This window comes from Sander vitreus, chromosome 8 (assembly GCF_031162955.1).
Source record: "Sander vitreus isolate 19-12246 chromosome 8, sanVit1, whole genome shotgun sequence".
NCBI lineage: Eukaryota > Metazoa > Chordata > Actinopteri > Perciformes > Percidae > Sander > Sander vitreus.
In genome coordinates this window covers 11,201,268-11,222,419 of record NC_135862.1, presented here as the reverse complement: position 1 = coordinate 11,222,419, position 21,152 = coordinate 11,201,268, and the positions used below count along the sequence as shown (strand labels likewise).

Sequence of the window (21,152 nt, the reverse complement as noted above, 5' to 3'; positions counted from 1 at the left end):
ATAAAATACTACATAGCTGTGTCCCAGCACCTGGGTTTAAAGCCCCATTCAGCAAGTTTCCAACCTTGAGTGAGATCTGTGTCAGAACGCACTGCATGTTCTCAATATGTTTGTGACGACTCTGGGCTCTAACTATACCAACTCCACTAAGTCCTAATCTACAATTTGGTTTTCAATAATAAAAGGTGCTACAGTATAAAACTACCAGATGCAACACGTTTTCTTTAACCTTTAAATCAACATAACAGCTGCAAAGTTGAAATCAGTTGGAGCACTCATCTTCAACCTCAAAGAATATTCATGCATTTGGGTGGCGTTTACGGTATAAGTTAAGCAAACAGTAATGTCTGTGACTTGTTTGAATATTTTTTTTTTGCAAGAAACCAAGGCTTATAATTTATTTATTTACATACATACAAAATCCAAATAACTCAAACGTGTCTGTTTTGCTTTCTTTTTTACACAGTTTGATTTTTAACACGAACAGACAGAAGGCAGTACATTTCTTATACAAATGCAAAAGAAAAGGAAAAAAATATATACCATGAACTTGACAGAAGCCCCTTAATCAGCTCTGTGTTCCTCAATAAAGAGTCAAGAAAAAGATGACAAGACATTAAGGCAAGGGCAGGGACACACAGGCCAAAGTAAGGGGAATTAAACACATTACAAAATGCTTTCTCTGAACCCAGTGGTGAAAGGTGAGGGGTTAAAAAAGGGACGGAGGGAAATAGATGTCCACTCCGAGAGGTTTGACAGACAAGTACAAAAACAAGCATCCCAAATAACATCCTCCAAATTTATCTGTAAATCAACCATACATAGGAAGTTTGTTAGAAAACTTCCTGATGCAGTTTTGTTTTGTAACATTATGTTCCTGTTATAACAGCAGAAGCGCCATTATGATTGGAGACTGACTTTATATCCATCAGGCCCAGTCTGCCTTGGACATCAACCAACAAAAAAAACGTTGACATAACAGGGAAGAAGAAAAGACAACACTGGAATCTCAGGGTAATACATTTGCATCACCATTTGGTGAAAGTATATAAAAATGACTATTAGAAATAAATGCAAGAAAAGTACTCTCCCATCACACAGTCACGGTTTGAAAACATTTGTAGTTTATACATTATTTTGACACAAGATTTTTTTTGACACTTCTTTCCTCAGTTTCTGCTGAAGACACTAACTCGACGGCCATTTTGTTCAGAGCAGCTCGCTCTTTAAGATTCTGTGCAAACATTCAATGCATATCCATACAGTAAACATTTTTATATATATATGTATTATATTTATATATAGCTCTAGAGAACATGACTTTCCGCAAGTTATGGCAGTACTGTCACACACACACACACACACACTTTGTCATGAAGACAAAATTAGACACAAAAGACAACTACACTGCTTTTAACTTTTGAGGTTTTTTAAAGAATGCACAACACCTTCCACTTAGTTACCTTTATTCAGTCACTGTACGTGTTAAATATCACGTTATTTACAAACTGATCTAAAAAGTCAAAATCTGCTGAAAAGTGACTAATTTCCCGTAAATGTAGACACACTTATGCAATTAAAAACCTCAGCCCTGAAGATTTAAAAAAAAAAAAAAAAAATACAATAAAAGGAGGCATCACTTGCATTTGTAAGTGATCTGAAAAATACAAGAAAAAGGGGTGTCGCTTGTATTCTTCAGTGATTCAGTCAACAAACTAAAGATCAGGTGGGCTTTAAGTAATATCTATAGAAACTTTGGATGAGACTGAATGATCAGTGGAATCACATAAGTTCTTACATCATGCCTTAGCACCAATATTACAGAGGAATAAATATCCCTGCATTAGGTCCAGTACTGATCTCTGTGCATGCTCCAAGGCCACTAGAACGTTCTGAAAAGAAACATTACATACCTCATAAACAAGTGGACATTGAGTGCAAAACCATCTAAAATGAATACGTCACAGAGAATAAAAGCTTTTTTCCCCCCCCCTCTCTCTCTCTCTCATTTGTATTTGAGGACATAGTGTAACTAAAAGCTGGCCTTTGACCTGCGTTAAAAGGTCAGGCCTTGATCCCCTCTCATGCCAGTGATTCAGCCACAGACCACACAGTTAAAAACGTACCTACAACTTAACCCTGGCTACAATGGCAGATCCACAGCTCCAAGCTAGGAGAGGAAACATTTGGAGAACATGCTGCATTTATATTTGGTTAAATAGTGGCATTTCCTATGTGTTCAGATGGTTGGCTACCAGTAGTTGTATTTCTAACTAGTGATTCCAACTTACTAGTTAGGGAACACCGACTACAATACAAAATAAGCATCTTCATGGCTCCATGATTTACCCACTGAACTGAGCTCCTCTCTGCTCCCCTCTGGATGTAGCAGCTCCCCAGTTCTCTAAGACAGAAAGTGCTTTCCTGCCCCGTGTAAGGAATACATTTACCCCTTTTAACTTGAAAATACGTAAGAGGAATCTAAGGGGTAAAAGACTGAGATCAAAGTGGGTGAGGTAACTGTGCTTTATCTAGCTGTTAAATGAAGACGTCTAGAGAGAGGAAGGTTGGCAGTATACTCCAAGACTTTGCTTCTTTCATCCGATATCCTTTTTTCTCTCCCAACGCACCTGTACCAGACTTACGGTTGTGCAATACTTAAGTATACCACAAGTAAAAATCTAATTCTGGTGAGTTCATAAATGCGTGCCTGAAATAGGATTAGATTTGTACTTTAGTTCTTCTCTTCCCACTGTGACTAAACCATCTACCACAGCTGTCATTAAATGTCATTTCAGTTTGCAGTGTGTAATCTGATATTTGTGCCCTAACGGACAACATTTCGACACTTTGTGAACATCCCTAATTCCATATTACAGGCCTGACATTAGAGAGACACATGAGACAGGAAAGCACTTAGGAGTCGTGAAAGTTTGTTCCAGGGTGGACGAGGGGAGCGAGGAAGAAAAGCTCAATGGGGTTGAGATAATGCCCTAGCTTTCGTTCCGGGTTGTGTCTGATGTCAGAGTGTCAGCATGACTCCTCCAGGGCATTGACAACCTGCTCCAGGATATCGGGGCAGTAGTCTGCGATCTGCTGGAGAACAGAGTTGGCGTACTCCTGCAGCTCTCCGCTCTCCTTCTCACACACCTGCAGCTCTCGCTCCAACTGGAGAAAAAAAAAAGAAAAAAAATTGTTTTTTTAACAGACTTTTAAATCAACAAAACTCTGCATTTAAAAAATGCAATTTTTGAAGTAAAAAAAAAAAAAAAGCCTTCCTGAATGTGGCATGTAATTTGAATCTAGCAATGGTGAGGGAATTCTCCATTTATTTAAGTTCCCTTAAAGGCACTATCCCTGATATAATTAATAACTAAAGGACTGCATCATCATGCAAGTTAAAACACAGGGTTGGAGCCTGCTATGACTCCCAAAGTGACTGACTTGACTGTTCTTTTTAATACACAGATACAACAACTAAATCCAAGATACTTTGTCACTACCCTAGTACACACTCAGCATTCATGGAAACCACAATTGCTCTCCACAGCAACATATATAACAGACAAGACGCACTAATTGAAGGATTATTACATCAGGAATATATAAAAACGAGTAAAACTAATTGAAATCAACTTTGTTATCTTAAAATGTTCCGTAAATGTGTCCACTTTCAAATCAAACTTTGAAAAACTTTGTTCTTGTGTGCCTTTAATTGATACATTTTCCCTACGGTACTTTTATTTCCTTGGTTTCCATTAACGCACTGTGAATTGTATGTTTTTGTCAATTACTTTCTCTCGGTTTGTGTTGATGTAGGCCTATTCATTTGAATTATAATCAATTCAGAAGCAAACCAAAGTCTTACTTTTTAAAAGTTATTATTTATGCCGATATACTTGTAACATATATTCTACCTGTTCCACACTCATCTTCTGGAGCTCCTCCTCCCAGTCTTCAGGGTCACTGTGGTGGTAGTGAGAGGGCGCTGTGAGCTGGCTGAGGATGCTGGGGTCCCGGTCGTGGCAGAGGTCTGTCAGGTGGGCGATGTAGAGCTTGAGCTTACTGCGGTTCTGGGACAGGCTTAGAAGAGGGGTTATCATCTGCAGCGTGGGACAAAAGGGAATAGAGTGTGAGGCAGTGTGGAAAATAAGAGGCGAAACAAGGGGAAGAAAATTATGTATAATAAAATAATAAGTTCTTCAGACTACACAGACGTTTAACGAAGGAAGAGCCATGGTCCCATTTCAATGATTGAACATAATGAAAGACCCAAGCACAAGACCCCACTTGTATGAAAACACAAAATGAGAGAAAGAGACATCTTCTGCATGCATGCTTATGAAGCCATCACCATCTCACATTAGACACAACCTTCTCAGGTGCATTATGAGAATACCCATGGATTGCCATTTGTGTATGTGCAGCTCAACAAAGTGTCTAAAGGGACTTACCCAACCACTGATTACATCAAGGGCAGTCTTGCACAGCCAGACCTATCTCCACAGTGCTGCGTCATTGCTGGAGTATGGTGTGGCTACACAGCTTATCTATTCTGGGATATAAATACTCTGGCTTGTTTGCATTTCTTTGAACCAATCACAGCCGTCCTGTGCTGCACTAAGCCCCAGATGCAGCGACGGTGCCCTTGCAAAATAGATAGATGAAGGGGAGAGATGCACTGGATGTCAGGCTTTATCACAGCAATGTACATCTGTTGAGCCAGACTACGTCGAGGACGTTATTCAGTGCAACACCCGTTTGTGTGGGTCAAAATGTGAGGAGCTAAATGTCAGTGTCAGAGCAGTGGCATGCAGAGCTAAGATGCTTTAGTTTGGGGCGATGAGACTGAGCCAGGATCAAAATTATCTCATCCTCTTAGCTTGTGCATGCAAACTCACACACACACCCCCCCCCCAATCCCTTTCTCATAAGCTACTAAAAAGCAATACATGAGCAGTGTTAAAGGCAGGCATGGATGAGCGGTAAGATCACAGAAAGACCAATCAATATTAAAAAAGGAGAGAGGAATGGTATATGGCAAAAAAAAAAAATTTTTAAAACAATGAATGGAAGTCACGTAAACATGCCACAGAGCAACGACGAAGAAAGGTGTGACAGGTTTGGCTTTCCATTAGAGCTCACCCTTTTGAACCTAATGGCTGCGAGAGAGAGAGGGGGAGGGCAAAAGGTCAGCTACGCCCAAATACCCTCCTCATCATCCTGTTAGCCACAAGTTAAGCCGATCGCAGCATTACAAAAGGAACATTTGGTTAGTGTGTATATAGACAGACAAGTTAAAAAGACAGAAGAAAACCATTTCAAAATCATAATTCCCTTCAGATAGTAGGCATCAGTTCAACCTTCTTGACAACAGACTTTACATTGTTAAATCAATTACAGGCATTTTTCGAGAAGCTGTTCAGGATGAAATGGAAACCTGAATAATTGGTGGTTCGGTAAGCTACCTGATCTGGAGAGGGTTTGTGATTTGTCTGGTCCGAAGCAGTCTTCAGATGGTCATCCTCGTAGTTGTCTGCCATCAGTTTCATTCTGTTCTGAGTCTGTAAATCAAAAATGGTAAGAATAATAAAACACTGTACACAGGGACACGATGAAAAGCAGTAGACAGACAGTTTTATTTCAGTTAGCCTAATAGCTGGTTTGATTTGCATTGAGAGATGATTTTATGGAAAGTACCCCATGCCGATCTCTAGGTATGGTGAAGGGGATGTGATGATGTGGGGCCATTTTAATTCCAAAGGCCAAGGGAACTTTATAAAAATAAACATCTGCCTGCCTCTATGGGAAGTTAACATAGGGGTGTACTTATGCCCCCTGTATTTTAAGGAAGAACATTTATTTATTTACAATACATTATTCATTCACAAAGATAATTGGTGTCCTTAAAGATTGGATTTTTCCTCATTTCTTTAAATTAAGGCATTAAGATCAATTTCCTAAAGATGATTTTTAGTCAACTTTAGCATCGGTGTCCTAATTTTTTCACATGACTGTATCTGTCCCTGGTTTTAATGGCTGGATTACAGTAAAGTGATGTAATTTACCAGACTGTTCTTTACCCACCTAGTTATTATATACACATTACTGATGATTATTTATCAAAAATCTCCTTGTGTAAATATTTTTTTGTAAGCACCAATTGTCAACCCTATAATATCAACATTGAGGTATTTGGCCAACAATATCGTGATAATATAGCCCAGCTCTTCAAAAAAAACAACTAATAAAAACATAAGTCAGCAGAACTAAACTGTTCCAAGCATAAGGAAACATGAAGCTACAATAGATGCCCCTGGCTTGATAAAAACTTGAATGTTTCTGTAATCTTCAGCCTCCTCTGCTAAACAGAGATCAATTGCCATGAATCAAATATCATGCTGGTCAAAACATTTAATGTACATGTTTCAGAGAAGTATGCCCCTTACCTGGTTTCAGATCTGTTTTGTGCTCAGAATTAGGAACTGAGTGAAGTGATTCATGGTTTCGATTTAAATCAATTTATTTAATTAAATTGTTTTATCTTTTACATAAGATTACCCCAGGAGAAAAACATTGCCTATGGCTAAAACCTTTGATATTTTATATATTTTGAACCAGTTTGATATTGAGCCAGTTTTAAATTTACTTTTTTATTTGGCTCAGAGAGAGAGAGAGAAAAAAAATAGGGTTTGTGGAAAAGTTACTCCACAGAGCGACAGATACCTTATGAGACATAATTCACTGGCATTTGTGATGTATCCTTGCAGAATAACACAAACTATTGTTACTAAAAAAAACTGCCACTGACTTACAGTGTCCAATCTTTCCAATTTTGTTTTCTGGTAAAACACAGAGTTCCTGCACTCTATTCCCTACTGGTGAGCATATTCTGTGTGAGAGACGTGTAGGAAAAATAAATGGAAATAACACGAGTGTGTGAAATCACAGCGAGGATCCCTGAACTACTGGAACACCGCAATCATGTATTCCCCTTCATGGATACCAGCAGCCCCCTCCCCACCTGCTGTTTGAGCTGTTGCACCAGTCTGTCCTTCTCCCGTTTCAGCAGAGCCACCTCGTCCTGGGTCTTCTTCTTCTTAGAGGAGGACAACTCCAGCAGGGCAATGTTAGCATCCTTCTCGCTGATAGCAGCCAGCAGCGCCTCCTGCCTGTTAGGTGGGGATGAAACAACATGGCATTTAACCACACAAGTAAATAGCTCAATTATCATTTATTATTCATCGCCGAAAATCATGCCACCAGCTGGGCAAGGACAGAATGGGATGACATTTTACAAGATGAAGGCAGCAATTGATACTCCAGAGTCTTCTCCACCCTACTGTGTGTGCACACGTGAGCTTGTTTCTTACTTCATCTCCAGCACCTCCTCCAAGTGTTTCCTGCGCTCAGCTCGCAGGGTTGAGAGGTGTGCCTCTTTCTCACACAGAGACTGCTGGGTAGAGGCCAGCTTGGCCCTCATGGACTCCAGCTCCTGCTTAACTTTCTCCATGGCTCCCAGCAGCTCCTCCATCTGGGACACAAAACACATATACAACAACAATTCAAATCATAAATAGAGTAAAACAGATTACCTAAATCCATCAGTGAGGATCAGGGCTTTTTTCATGGAAAGACACTTTTGATGACTTATCAGTATGCAGTGCTCTAATGAGAGACAGGGGCAACAGAATTCATGTTGGCGTTTGGGGAGGACTATAACACAGATACCATTAAACTACAGCACAAAATTTCATTTACCTGTTATTCATTTAAAAAGGGCACAGGAGTACTATTGTTTCGTATCAGTACATCTTTAAAATTACAATTGACTGAATGAAAGAATAATTAATTCATCCCCAAATGATCAATTCTATTGGCTACTTGACGTCCGTGCCACCTAATTCAAGCATTGCAATGTTACAGCAGGTAAACAAAATAACATGAAATTTACAAGGACTGGAAACAGCAACATCTTACAAAACAATGCAATCCAACAACCTCAAATGCAAATTCCCCAAAAATAATCTAACTTCACAAATGCATGTACTGCAGGGTTGTTGTGTTATTGCATACATTGTAGAGGTGTTGCCGTTATTGTTTCCCCCTGCGTGTTGTTGCTAACTGAAGGGAGGTCACACATACTGGGCTCATACCTTAGACCACTTAAAGTGGGCGAGGTTGGACTCATGCATTGGTTTGAGTGAGTGCTTCTGAGAGGCGGTGTGTAGCAGAGAGAAAACAAAGAGAACATGACAAGCAAAAGATAAAAGAACTGATAAAGAGACGGAGGCCAGAGGAGAGGAAGGAGGTGAAGAAAGGATGAGAAACGCCACAAGGGCAGCAAAAAGATGAGGAAGAAAGAATCTCAGTATATGAAGGGGTTTCTTTTATCTGTATATAGATGTGTTTAGATACACATGCTCTGTATGTGTGATCGTTTGGGTTGAATAATATTGCTTTGTGTGCGTTTGTTTAGGGGGAGCTGTGTACCTGTTTCTCCTGGAGTGACCTGGCAGCCTCCTCCTGTGCCAGCACCATCTCTCGCTCAGCAGTGATCTGAACGCTCTCTCTCAGGGCCTCCTCCAGCTCTTCTATGCGCTCCGACTTCTGACGCAGAGTGTCCTTCAGAACAGGAGTAGGAAGTGGTCAAACTATGGTTTGTTTGATGCTGAACTAGTAAGTCTGTGCCAGCAAAGTTGTAATGCAAGGTTCATACAAGCGAACCGCACCCATGACTTACCTTCACCTGCTGGGAGCTCTCAGACATGTTGTCCTCCCTCTTCCTGGCCTCATCCATGAGTCGAGCATTCCTGCTTTTCTCCACCTGCTCCTTGTGCTTCAGAGACGCCACCTTCTTCGACTGGTCCTTCATCTGCCTACAGGGACACCATGGGATACATGGCAGAAGTTACATGTTATGTACATGTATAAGTTAAATTGTATTATTGTCCCACTTCACATGTAATTGTTGTTACTGCATTTATAATTCCAATTGAAAAGAGATTGTACATTGTGAAAAAAAGTTTAAATAAGTTATGTTTAGTAGTACAGATATGCACCAAATAAATGTTGGTCTGATTCCAAAAGGAAGCCCCCTTTACTACCAAGAATTGCACATAAAGTACAGGAAGCATATTTCATATTTTCATTTTCATCATCCATGTAGAATGTTAGGAGCCAGTTAAGATTGTAGCCAATTGTAAGTAAATACAGTGTGAGGCAGCAAAAAAAAAGCATTTTCAAATCGAATGCAGACATAAAGAGATATGATCTGATGAAAAGCTCCCCTTCTTCAAACACGCTGAAATGACAGTTAAAACCATACCCTTACAGACTTGCTTTGGCAAGATTTTAGACAGCTCTGCAAAGAGTCAATCTCAGATTTGACTCAGGGTGAAAGACAAAACAATAAGAAGGGAAAAGAGGAAAACTGGGCATGAACAGAAGTCAGGACAAGGCAGTTGCTTGCGACACCACATCCTATGGAGAGGTGAGGTGGAGAGAAACAAGGGAGAGAAATGTGAGAAGAGAACAAAAATAATAAGGATGCCTGGGCTGGGAAAGAAAGAAAAATAGCAAATACTAACCTGGAGGCCAAACTGGTGCCGTGAAAGATTTCCGGTATAAAGACAAGAAAGCAGTAAAGAGAAAAACAGACCAGGAAGATGAGTCAATATGAAGAAGAGAATAAAAAAATAAATTTAAAAAAAAAGGAGGTGGGGGGGCTAATACACATCAGCTCTAGGATTAAGAGGATCTCATAGTTCATGACATACATGCTTGCCTATGCCAACTACCTACCAGCTTATAACAGGTCTGCTAATAACATTCACCACATCAGCTTTCAAAGCAATACTGCAAAGATGCAAAAATGACAAATTACACTATAATCCACCATTTAATGTGCTGGGGGCAACCATCTCCACAGTGACATGATGTCATTGAAGGAACATTTGTATCAGTGTCTCATGAGGGACAGTGGTCACAAATCCTGGGATGAAAACAGACAGCAGAAAGCACAGTGTAGCTGCCTAACACCACAAAAAAACAGCACGTAAAATCAAGACTCAATCATTCCAAACTTCTGTTGACACAAAGTCACAACAAAATCTTTACACATTAAACACACTGCTTATTCCAGGGCTAACAATTAGAAACTAGCTGCACATAAAACTGACACACATTCATTAACTACTGTATAGTGACAAGGGCAAAGCTTGAACACATGGTGCAGTGGTCAAGTTTACCACCATGAACAGTCATCCTTACAGAAGATTTCTGAGTGTAACTGAAACATGCATGTTTCCACCCACCTCTCCAGCTCATTGATCTTTTTGTCCTTGTCATTCTTCTCATTCTCCATTTCCCGAAGGATCTCCAGCAGGCGGTCCACCTCAGCCTGGGCCTTCCCAGAATCCTCTTTGTGGCGGGCCACTTCCTGTTCGAGGTTCTTAATGCGCTCAGCCACCTCAGTGTTGGCCTGAGCCTCCAGGGCTGCATTTTGAGCCTGACAAAGGACAGGACGCCAGTTAGAAAGCAGTTGTATTCACTTTCGACTCCGCAGGAAGGGGTTAGATAACGGACTTGTGTCAATCATATAAAATACAACATTTAGGAGCATGATGTAGCGCTGAACCAACACATGAGCTGCCTGATTTCTTTATTTGAGGTTCTCACTCTCTTAAGCTGGTTCTCCACTTTGAAGAGCTCCTCCCTCTTCTGCTCCAACGCAATCTCCATACTCTTGAGTTTGGAGTCTTTCTTCAGCCCAGACGAGGCCAGGGATGATGCATGCTCTTTCAGGTCCAACAGAGACGTCTACACACACACACACACACACACACACACACACACACACACACACACACACACACACACACACACACACACACACACACACACACACACACACACACACACACACACACACACACACACACACACACACACACACACACACATCACATCACACACACACACACACACACACACACACACACACGACCCTGTTTCAGCTTATCAAACTAACAGAGCATGGGACTGAGGAGACTGAAAATGCATTAGAGCTTATGCTGGCATCATCACAAAGTAAGACTAATGGAAAAAAAACTGACTAATGTTTTACTGTATTAATAGAATCACAGTAAACAACAGTTTGCATGTCGTTCTGTGAGCTTGTGTTCCTGTATCCGTTTCTCACCTCTCTGTCTGACAGGTCTCCCTGCAATAAGCTCAGTCTCTCCTTCAACTCTTTTAGTTCCTTTTTGTTACTCTCGATCTCTTCCGTCTTCTCTCTGTCGTCTCTGTCTCGCTGCTCTTTTAGACGCTCAATGATGCGCTCCTAGGAGGAGGAGGTAGAGAAAGAAAATGATAATTTGACGGACATAACCAATCAACACACATACATCGCTACAAATGAACATGCAGAAAATATTTACAATCTTCTACAGTTTGTAGTCAGAAGTAACATGGTACGTGCAGACGTAAACTCACCTTTTCTGCAAGAGACTCCTCCAGTGTGGTGAGAGCAGTGTCAGTGTTGGAAGTGTCTGCCTGCAAAGACTTTACCCTTTCCTTCAGACTGCTCATCTGCTTCTCCTTGTCCCTCAGCTGCTCTTGCAGGTTCTCAATCTGCAGAGCAAACACAAGCAACCATCAATCTTAATGAACATCAGCCACAGGACACACATTGTAGCATGATGGAATGCATGTGGTCATTTCAGACAACTCTGAAACAGCGCTTAGTCCAAATCACCTTCTTCTGTAGCACATTCACTTTGCGCTCCTTAACCTCCAGCATGTCCTTGAGGTCGTGGATCTCCCCATTGAGCGTGCCCTTCTCTTCTGATATCTCTTGTATCTGCTTGCTCTTCTTATTCAGCGTCGTCTCCTTCTCTTCCAAGCGCAGGCGCAAGGCATCCACCTGGTCAGGTAGAGGTGGACAACTTACAACAGTCGCTGACCATAACTGTGTCACGATCACAAAAGTGGTCAAAAGCAACAACATTTCCTTAAAGTGCTCATATTGTGCTTTTTGGCTTTTCCCCTTTCCTTTATATCTTTTTCTGCACGTTATAGGTTTACAAAGTGAAAAAGCCCAAAGTCCACCCCAAAGGGACTTACCATCTCCAACAGAAAACACTGTTCCCAAACTGCTCCAAACAGCTCTATTGTAGTCCAGCCTTTATTTCCGTGACGAACGTGTGTCACTTTTTAACACATGTTATAATGCTTGCCTAGCTGCTAGCATGGCACTCCTTCATACTCTGCAACTGATAAGCTAGCAGTACTTAATGCGCATGTGCGACTCCCAACAAAGATGGAACAGAAGTAAGATGTCTCACTCTGTAGCTAAAACAGAGAGCTCAACACACAGGGTGAAAAGAGGAGCTGCAGCAATGTGCAGTACAACAAATAGATTGTGTTTTCTGAAAATTAAACCTTTAACCTCTTCTGGTACAACCTCTAAATACAATTATGAACCAGAAAATGAGCACTTTAACATATGGTGACTTCTGTGCTTTGTTGTTTGCAATTTTATCGGTCAGAAGTAGGAGGAACAAGTCTTTCCCCTCACTATATAACATATGTACCTTTAAAATGCTCTTGCTTTACACCTATTCCCTAAGTCCCCTGGGCAAGAGTGTATATATCTGCTGTACCTCTGTCTGTAGGATGGCAGCTCGCTGCTCCTTGGCAGTGAGGGACTCCTTGAGGACTTCTATGTGCTGCTTGCTGTCTGAGAACTGGTTGGTGAGCGTCTCCAGCTTGGTCTGCAAACCAAGCAGCTCAGTGTCCTTCCTGGAAAGGTCCTGCTTCACCTGCTCCATCTGAAAAAGATGAGGTCATGGGGGAAAGAAGGAGAGATGAAAATGAAACTTAGCAAATTGAAGTTTCTAGTGAATTCAAGATGGACAGCTGCCGAGGAAAAGTATCAGGATATCTGGAGTCTGAGTCCTGCTTCTGAATTTAAGATTCACTACAACAGGTCAGTCAACTGACTCAACTGAGTCAACTCCATCTCATGTTGTCTCATACCTTGTTCTTCATGAATTTCGTGTGGCTGCGGTAGACCTCCATCTGCTTCATCTCCTCCTGACGCTCCTCACAGCTCAGAAGTCCATTGGATTTCAGCATTAGCAGCTCTTCCTCCATGTCTCTCAGGCCCCGCTCCATTGAATTGATTTTTGCATCCTGGGGTTGATAAAGAGGAGCTCACACGCATTCAAATGAACAAGTGTGACCAAACATACTCAGACACACTGCTTTATTTAAATACTCACCTTCATGTCGATGACAGTCTGTAGAGCCTTAGTTTTGGTGGACTCGGGGGTTCCCTCGTATCGACGGTGCAGCTCCTTTTGGTTCAGATGAAGAAGAACGTATGTATAAAATATCCATGTGCAGTTTTATATTAAAAGTATAAATGAGCGAAAACAACATCACTAGACTGATAAAATGTAATGTTATATCTCCCATGGTTGGACTGGACATTACCTCTCTTAGTGCATTAATCTCTCGGTCTCTCTGGTCCAGTAAACTCTCAAGGTGATGCCTGTGCATCTCTGCGTCAGCCAGTCTCCTGGTCCGCTCCTGGTCCTCCTCTGATGCCTTGGCAGACGGCCCTGAGTACACAACACCTTGGTTACCATAGATCACATGTGTCATACATAAGGCCTGTGGGCCAAATCCGGCCCCTCACAAATTTTGATCCGGCCTGCTTATCAATTTAGGTTCACAATCAATTTTGGCCCGACTAGTTGTGCACCAAACTAAAAAGACAAGAAACTTTTCAAACTGTAATTACGCGAGACTCCAAGCAGAATTTTGGCAGATTTGCCGACTTTGAGACTCAGAAATCTGCATATTTAGGCTGTGAAACAGGTTATTGTGAGTCGGCTGTGTGGTGTTTTGCTTGATTTGCTCAATTCTATGATGGCAAAGGAACTTTTTTGCTGACTTTTTAGGGGCTTTATGACGACCAAATAGGCTATATGAGACATGCAATAATACAGTCAAAAATATTTGACACTTTCGACTAAATAAAAGCACGTCAATAAACTAAGCATGTCCCTTGATGCGATTCTCATTTTCCAGTGTGGCCCTTAGTGAAGTTGAGTTTGACACCCCTGCCATAGATGAAGTAGGTTGAAAGACATTTATTACGTCAAAGTCTTTGTAACAGCCAACCTGAGCATCATAAGCCACGTGGTTAACCTGCACAGGCTAACACAGGAGCTGAGATTGTGTTTTACGCTTCAAACTGAGCTCTGTTCAGCAGGAAGGGATATCTAAAAGTATCAAAGATATCCTCTAGGGTTTAAATGAGTTTGGGGTTTCCTCTTAGTTTTCTGCATCTACTTTGTCAAATGTGATATCTATATATTTTGTGACACCAAGAACCTATGAAGAAATTATTTTTTGGAAACACCTATGCAAAAGGTCTCTGCATGAATCCCTCAGATATTCCTAGCCTCAGAAGCACGCGTGGGATTAAAGCATGAATCTTGGTTACTTTATAAAGCGCAGAAACACATATTTGGCCAGCGGGGGAGAGAGCTTGGGCGGAGCTGAGGGGAAACAAGTAAGTTGGAACCATTGCAGCTTGAAGTGAAAGCCTGAGACCAAAACCTTTCGAGACCCGAAATGATTGTGGAGAAACGTATTGACTTCCTGTTGACTTACATACTGTTTTGTAAAAGAATCAGGATATATTGGCCAACAATATGCCTTGATGCCATTGCCAGCTCTCGTTGCCTCTCCAGATCCAATAAGATTATCAATGACCACCTTCACCCTGGACATTACCTGCCCAGCCTGCTTTCCTCTCGGCGGAGGTACAGGAGCATAAAATCCAGTTTCTTTCCATGGGCCATCAGAACACTTAACACACATGCAAACCAATGACAGGCCTTTATCATACCGCAATAATATTACAATAATCATACACCATGTGAAATATTTCTCCTGTCCAGTCGTTTTGTGTTTATGTCTTCAATTATTCTTGTTTTTAGCTATTTATTGTGTATCTTGTTTACTATCTTTAATGCACCTACAGTTGTGGCACCCAAAGGAAGGAAGGAAGGAAGGAGTGTCTGTCTGTCTGTCGCCCAGTTTTGCACTGGCTTCAACATTCAGTCAAGGTGTTGATACTTTAAAGCTAATTGCCCCTCATATAGTATTAAACTTTTCTCCCGTGACTCAAACCCACCTTTGCTCTGCAGCATCTCAAGAAGTTTCTTGATGGACTCATCTCTGGCTCCCAGGGTTTGCTTCTGTGTGTCAATCCTCAGCTCCATCTCCTCCAGGGTCTTCCTAAGAAGAAAGAGCTCTTTGGCCTGCCTCTCGTGCTCGGCCTGTAGCCGCCGGTAGTTCTCCTCTGTAGGTTCAGATGTCAGGGCCAGGTCCCGGCCTTGGATGCTGGGGTCTTGCTGGAGCAGCTGGTTCAGGTCCCTCTGGATCCTCAGCTCATCCTGAAGAGCCTGAACAGTCATCTGGAGATGCTAGAAACAAACAAGGGAAACACACGCATTTGTTAACGTTCATCTGTTCTTGTGTCCATTTTTTGGACTTACTTGCTTTATTACAAAATGATTTACACAAGGGTAGATTAAGATTTTAATTTTTTTGGGGGGGCATTTCTACCTTTAAATGGATAGGACAGCGAAGATATGAAAGGGGGAGAGAGAGAGGGGAAGACATGCAGGAAACCGTCACAGGTCGGACTCAAACCCTGGACCTTCTGTGTTTAAATCAGCCTCTAATCAATTCAGCAGTGCCCTGACAGATGCACCCCTAACCTAACAGCTGGGCTTTGTGGACAGCGTTACGTTTCATGCCCAGAGAAATACAAGTGGCGAAACACAATCAGCCCAGTATAGTATTGCATTGTTTGTGGCATCTGATGCCACGGACACTTGGCAGAGCTGATGTGAGACAGGGACACAAGGCTGTGTTACACCCCGGTCTGAACCAGCTGTGAGCGTTTTCAGACGAAGGAACAAAGAGACAAGTCAGTGTCTGCCTTCGTTTCTCTCCGTCCTCCTCCAGCCCCCCTCCCTTTCCTTCCTTTGTCATTCTCTCCCTCCATTGGCACACACTATTCTCCTCCTCACATGCTATTCATCTACCTTGCTTCTCACCCTCTCTCTTCCCTCCAATATTCTCACCTCTCCTCTGAATAACCCTCCCTGTCCATCACCCTCTCCACCCTGTGACTAAAGGCTGACTCACTGCTGTGACTGCACCTACCCCCCCCACATACACACAGGCAGATGCATGCACGGACAAGCACGGAAACAAACACACACACACAACTTCCTCGGCTCCCATATTCTCACTCTCTCTGCCTGAGGAGAGACAACAGTTAGGCGTGAGAGAGCACAAAGAATAGGAGATGTAATGCACTAACTAAACTGATATTTAACAAGAAATAACTGATTATTATTATCATCATCATCAGGCGAGTATCTGACCTTTTGTTTGAAATGGGAAATGGTAGATGACAGCCATTTCACACTATTATAGACTAGATTATAGCGGTCACTTATCACAGAGAATGATGTATTGCCTTGTCGTAGGGATTTTGGAAGAGCTGTGACCAGCACACATGTCAGCAGAGCGAGCATAGGAACAGAAAGGACACACATAAACATACAATTGCACACATATGCACTGTCAGTTGGACCTACATTCAATAACGGCATGCAGTTTAACTGAAGCTGTAATTAGCTAAATGCCTGTGAGTGTGCGTCTATGCTTTCCGATGCATGTGTGCCAGCGTGGGCGTTGGAGGCTGACATATAAAAGCAGAGATCTTTAAATTACAGCACCCACCGATTAGTCCTGCGCTACTCAGGCATTCATTAGTCCACAGTGTGAATCTGTGACTCAGCAGGAGTGAAAACAGCAAATTATACACATCTGCCCATCCATTAAGAATCACAGTGAAACAAAGACTATTTCTCTTCATTAATGACACTTAATTTGCGCAATTCCCACAACAAACTGTAGGATTTAAAAATCGAGCCTGTGTCTATGTTTACTCACTTATTTTAAAATTGTTAAACATGTGTGCATACAGTATGTATACACGTGTGCAGGCTGACAGACTGATGAAAAAAGGAGCTGGCCTCAAATGTTGAAAAGTCAGTGTCTCTATTCTGTAGATTCAGAGCCAAGCAAGGGGAAAACAAGTGAAAATGTACACAGATGTAGTAACAGGGAATGAAGGGCATATGAAAATGATAGGTTTCTGCACCTAAAATGAGAAATGAAGCTATTTGGATGAATGGCAACACACATTCAACTCTACAATAATAAGTCCAGTAGACTGTTGTATACTTCATTTTGACATTTGGAAAATATAACAAAAGTGTTAAAAGTGAATTCTGCAGTTTTGGTATGGATTTCCTTTGAAAGACAAATGTATAACATATTTATCCTGTTTTTGACAATTCACCTGTGCCCAAAACATGTGATCAACCAAAAGAGAATAATAACAATTGTTCTTGAATAGCACATAACCAAAATACAAAAGTGTTATTCACAACAGCTCCTTTATTACTGCTACCCGTGACAACATGGTTTCTTATTTTCTGCAGTGTTTAAACTACAATGCATATAAACAGTTTTAAATGTGCACGTTCTCCACATTTTCATCATGTTTACCACATCCACCAATTTCTAAAAACATACAGAAATGCTAATGCAGCCATTAGACTTACAATCTCTTTCATCTATTAAGCATGAGCATATAGCTGCATATAAGAGGATTAACTGGATGTTAAAAACCTGCATCTAGCCTATGCAAAGAGAAAATAAAGAGAGAAACACACTTGTGCTAAAACTGACACACTGGGTGAAATGCATTTTTCCAGTCAAACATGTTCGAACAGGCAGATTGATGATTTTGTTTAGATAGATAAAAAAATGACAGTCAAATCAGAAACAGGAATGTTGAGGCAAAAACAGCTAGTCTATCTATTCAAATAAATACAAGGGAACACTCACCTGCGCTTCATCTTGAATCACACGGTATTGTTCCTTCCAGACAGTGATCTTAGAAACCTCATCTTTCCTGAGAGCTCGCTCCTTTTTTAATTCTGGGCTCCAGAAGGTCTTGATAGAATTCATAGAGGAGCTTAGCTTGCTCTCCTTTACTTCCACTTCTCGCCGCAGCATCTCATTCTCACGCAGAATCTGAGGAAGCAGGAGTAGCACAAATACTGTAAATGTACTCTAATGTTGAACCCAGCAACTCAACCTCCTATCAAAAATTCCAAATCCTTGTTAGAATCTGCAAACTTGGAAAGAAATTAGCAAAATACCTCTTTCAGTTGGGCCTGCAGGTCAAGTATGGTGTTGTCTCTGGCCTGCCTTAGAGAATGGGGAACAGTGGAGGCCATGTGGTGGTCCCCAAAAGCTAGAGCATCACCTGCCATCATGCCTGCTGGCAGCACAGCATTGGCAGCCACTGAGGTGGAGATGTTGGGGGTGCTCGCGGCCACAACTCCACTGCTGTTGCCCCTTGACCCATATGTCACCCTGTGTCTCCCCATGGTCGTCACTGTCCCACCACTTTTGGGAAGGTGGTCACCTGTCATGGCAACCTCATTGTCACTCAGGTACATTGGTCCTGAGGTTGCATACGCAGCATTGAGGGACTGGATGTTCTCCATGGAAAGCGTCTTGCCTCCTGCTCCTCCAGGACCTCCTCCACTGCCTCCGGTGCTGTTGGTGCGACGGTGTCCCATCCGAGGAGAACGAGGAAGGCGAGGGGAACGGCCAGATCCCTGATTACCAGTACCACCTCCATCTCTTCCACCACTATGGTTGGCATCCCCTCTGCCAACAGAGCGGGCACTACCGTACATCTTCTGCTATAATAAGTATGAGTTCAGGTATCTGTATATAATCTAGATGATTTTGTGATTGTGACTTTCACTAATTGTGTGAATATGTGGTGGTGATCCTGCTTCAAGTGGAGATGGTGGGTGATAAAATAGAGATCTGAGGCTCTCCACTTTCAGGGACAGACAATGCTGACAGACTTTCCTCTTCTAACAGGAGCAATCCAGTGTTACAAATTATGACACCAATCTGCAAAGAAAACAGTTGTTCCCTATAACTTGCATGACAATAGCATTCACAAAGTGTTATCAATTAAAAATACAATCAAATGTTTGTAAAATTGACAAAGTAGTTGAAAATTAGCAATAGCTTAAATGCTGTGCAGCACATTTCATGCTCTGTATTGGAACTATGTTAAATTGCATCTTCCCTGTCAAATTAAATTAAATTCAGTATCAAAACTGAATCAGCATCAAACTATGGGCACCCCATATGAAAACAAGCCAGTGGTGTCTAACATACAGTCTATAGTTCACCGGGAGTCATTAAAGGGGTATATATCCATCACAATCAAAATGGGGAAAACTACATTTAATGTTTGGTTCACTTTTTAACATTCAGCACAGTAAGAGTGAGTAAGGCTGTCCACTCTGTACTGCAGGAGGGGATCCAGATAAGAAGCAATCTAAGCACAGACAGTTATGTAACTGTTTAAAATCATGTCTAAGTACAAAATTCTTCTCAAGTGGTTTCCTTTAGAACAAAGTCCTTGCTAATCGCCATATTACACATATCTACTTGAGGATGTAGGAGCCACTTTTACACTAAAAAAAGTAAGTTGAAAGATGTAACGTTATCATTTTACAAAATGTTGGTAAGTCATCATAACTCCTTTTGTCAGCCTTGTCGGACAAGTTGAGTCAAAATGCTGGTATATAACATTACAAGACTTTAAGCGGATTTGTGTACGGAAATGTATGCTGGTTTGTGCTCACTTTCATATTTTTAGTTTTCAACTGAATTTCCACCACAGCCATTTAACTGGGTTAACATTAGTCTGCGTGGCCTTGCTAGCAGCTAACGTTACGTTAACATACCGGCTAACAGTACATGCTGATATTTCTACCTTTAACTTACGCGTTATCCCGTTATTGTTGTAGTTTGCTTGACATGTGTAAATTGGTTCGTTAAATGTTGTCTGCGGAATGAAGCTTGAAGCTCCGAGTATTTTTTCCAATGTGCTGACGCTATGGATTAAAACCAGCAAGGGAGGGAAAAGGGGATTGTCCATGGTGGACATTTGTAAGAAAAATCGTCCTGCTCGTAAAACTGAATGCAAACAGAAATAATATTCGGTCAAACAGATATAGCTAGATACCTGGCGTGATAGCTCATTAGAAGCGATGTTAAATGTGATACATTAAGCCACAATTAAAGCATTTTGCGCAATCCTAACGACACGGTAACGTTACAGGGTCTGCTTTGGAGACACCCACATCAAACCATATCCATTTCCTTCACCTCTACTGAACGGCTTCATTTTAAGCTACGATTTTCTTCTTCAGAGCTGTGAGTCTAGTAAATTTCAAGAAAAGAGCTAAACTATCAAATGCACAGACATACGTTTAACGCTAGCTCGCCGTGACATACGGAGGCTAGTCCATCCAATCTATGTGGTCAACCAAAACCTCTATTTTTTTTTTCTCTCTCGCTAACACCAGTGGTGAAAACCTCTTCAAACAAGCTAACGTTACCTTTCTTGTTGTCTGGTAGAGTTCAAATCAGTGTCAATACTGAATCCTCTGTCAATCGGACTACGGCTGCAAAACCCGTCATTTTATGTTGCTTACTCGATAGATATCTATCTTTTTTCCCATCTTTTGCCAGCAGTACCAGCGGCTCAGGAGAGCCAGGGCGCCTCAGTGACGTCAAGCCTCTTATGCGCGTTCACGACAGTCTTCCTCGCCACGCTTGAATTTTAAATGCGCGGTCACGAGCTTTATGGTGGTAAATGAAGACAACAACAGAAAACAGACAGAAATACATAGCTTTGAATAAATATGGTGATATAAGTAAAGATTGTGGTAAACTCTGGAGTGCATTCAGTAAGCAGGCACCGATCCAAATGTAGTTTGCCAAAATTTGAGTAACTATCTCGGATATTACCAATAAAATATTAATTAGACATTGTGAATGAGGTGACTTTTCATTTTGTGTAAAATAATATGAAAGGAGATACAAATGGAATGTTTAGTTAACAAATACCAGCAGGGGGCAGTGCTTACTTGGACAATTTG

The 21,152-nt window shown here is 41.5% G+C and overlaps 1 protein-coding gene across 1 annotated transcript; it reads right to left on the bottom strand.

The window, feature by feature from the left end:
• Positions 1-1,990: 1,990 nt before the first annotated feature.
• On the bottom strand, positions 1,991-20,784 carry LOC144522026 (ELKS/Rab6-interacting/CAST family member 1-like). Its single transcript, XM_078256778.1, has 20 exons — positions 20,610-20,784; positions 18,333-19,104; positions 18,016-18,204; positions 15,215-15,506; positions 13,501-13,628; positions 13,287-13,361; positions 13,042-13,197; positions 12,666-12,833; positions 11,759-11,926; positions 11,497-11,634; positions 11,204-11,344; positions 10,681-10,821; positions 10,317-10,510; positions 8,744-8,879; positions 8,494-8,625; positions 7,374-7,534; positions 7,025-7,172; positions 5,469-5,564; positions 3,918-4,103; positions 1,991-3,168 (listed from the first exon to the last, which is right to left on the bottom strand). The coding sequence occupies exons 2-20, from the start codon at positions 18,876-18,878 to the stop codon at positions 3,031-3,033; spliced, it is 3,333 nt and encodes a 1,110-aa protein (XP_078112904.1). The 5' UTR covers positions 18,879-19,104; positions 20,610-20,784; the 3' UTR covers positions 1,991-3,030.
• Positions 20,785-21,152: the final 368 nt, after the last annotated feature.

What these genes read in the sequence shown, in the direction of transcription:
- LOC144522026 (XM_078256778.1), bottom strand. Translation starts at nt 18,878, where the DNA reads ATGTACGGTAGTGCCCGCTCTGTTGGCAGAGGGGATGCCAACCATAGT. An exon ending in TGAGATGCTGCAGAGCAAAG is followed by an intron (nt 13,629 to 15,214) that starts GTGGGTTTGAGT and finishes TTGTGTACTCAG; the next exon opens with GGCCGTCTGCCAAGGCATCA. An exon ending in TGAATGTGCTACAGAAGAAG is followed by an intron (nt 11,635 to 11,758) that starts GTGATTTGGACT and finishes TTTGCTCTGCAG; the next exon opens with ATTGAGAACCTGCAAGAGCA.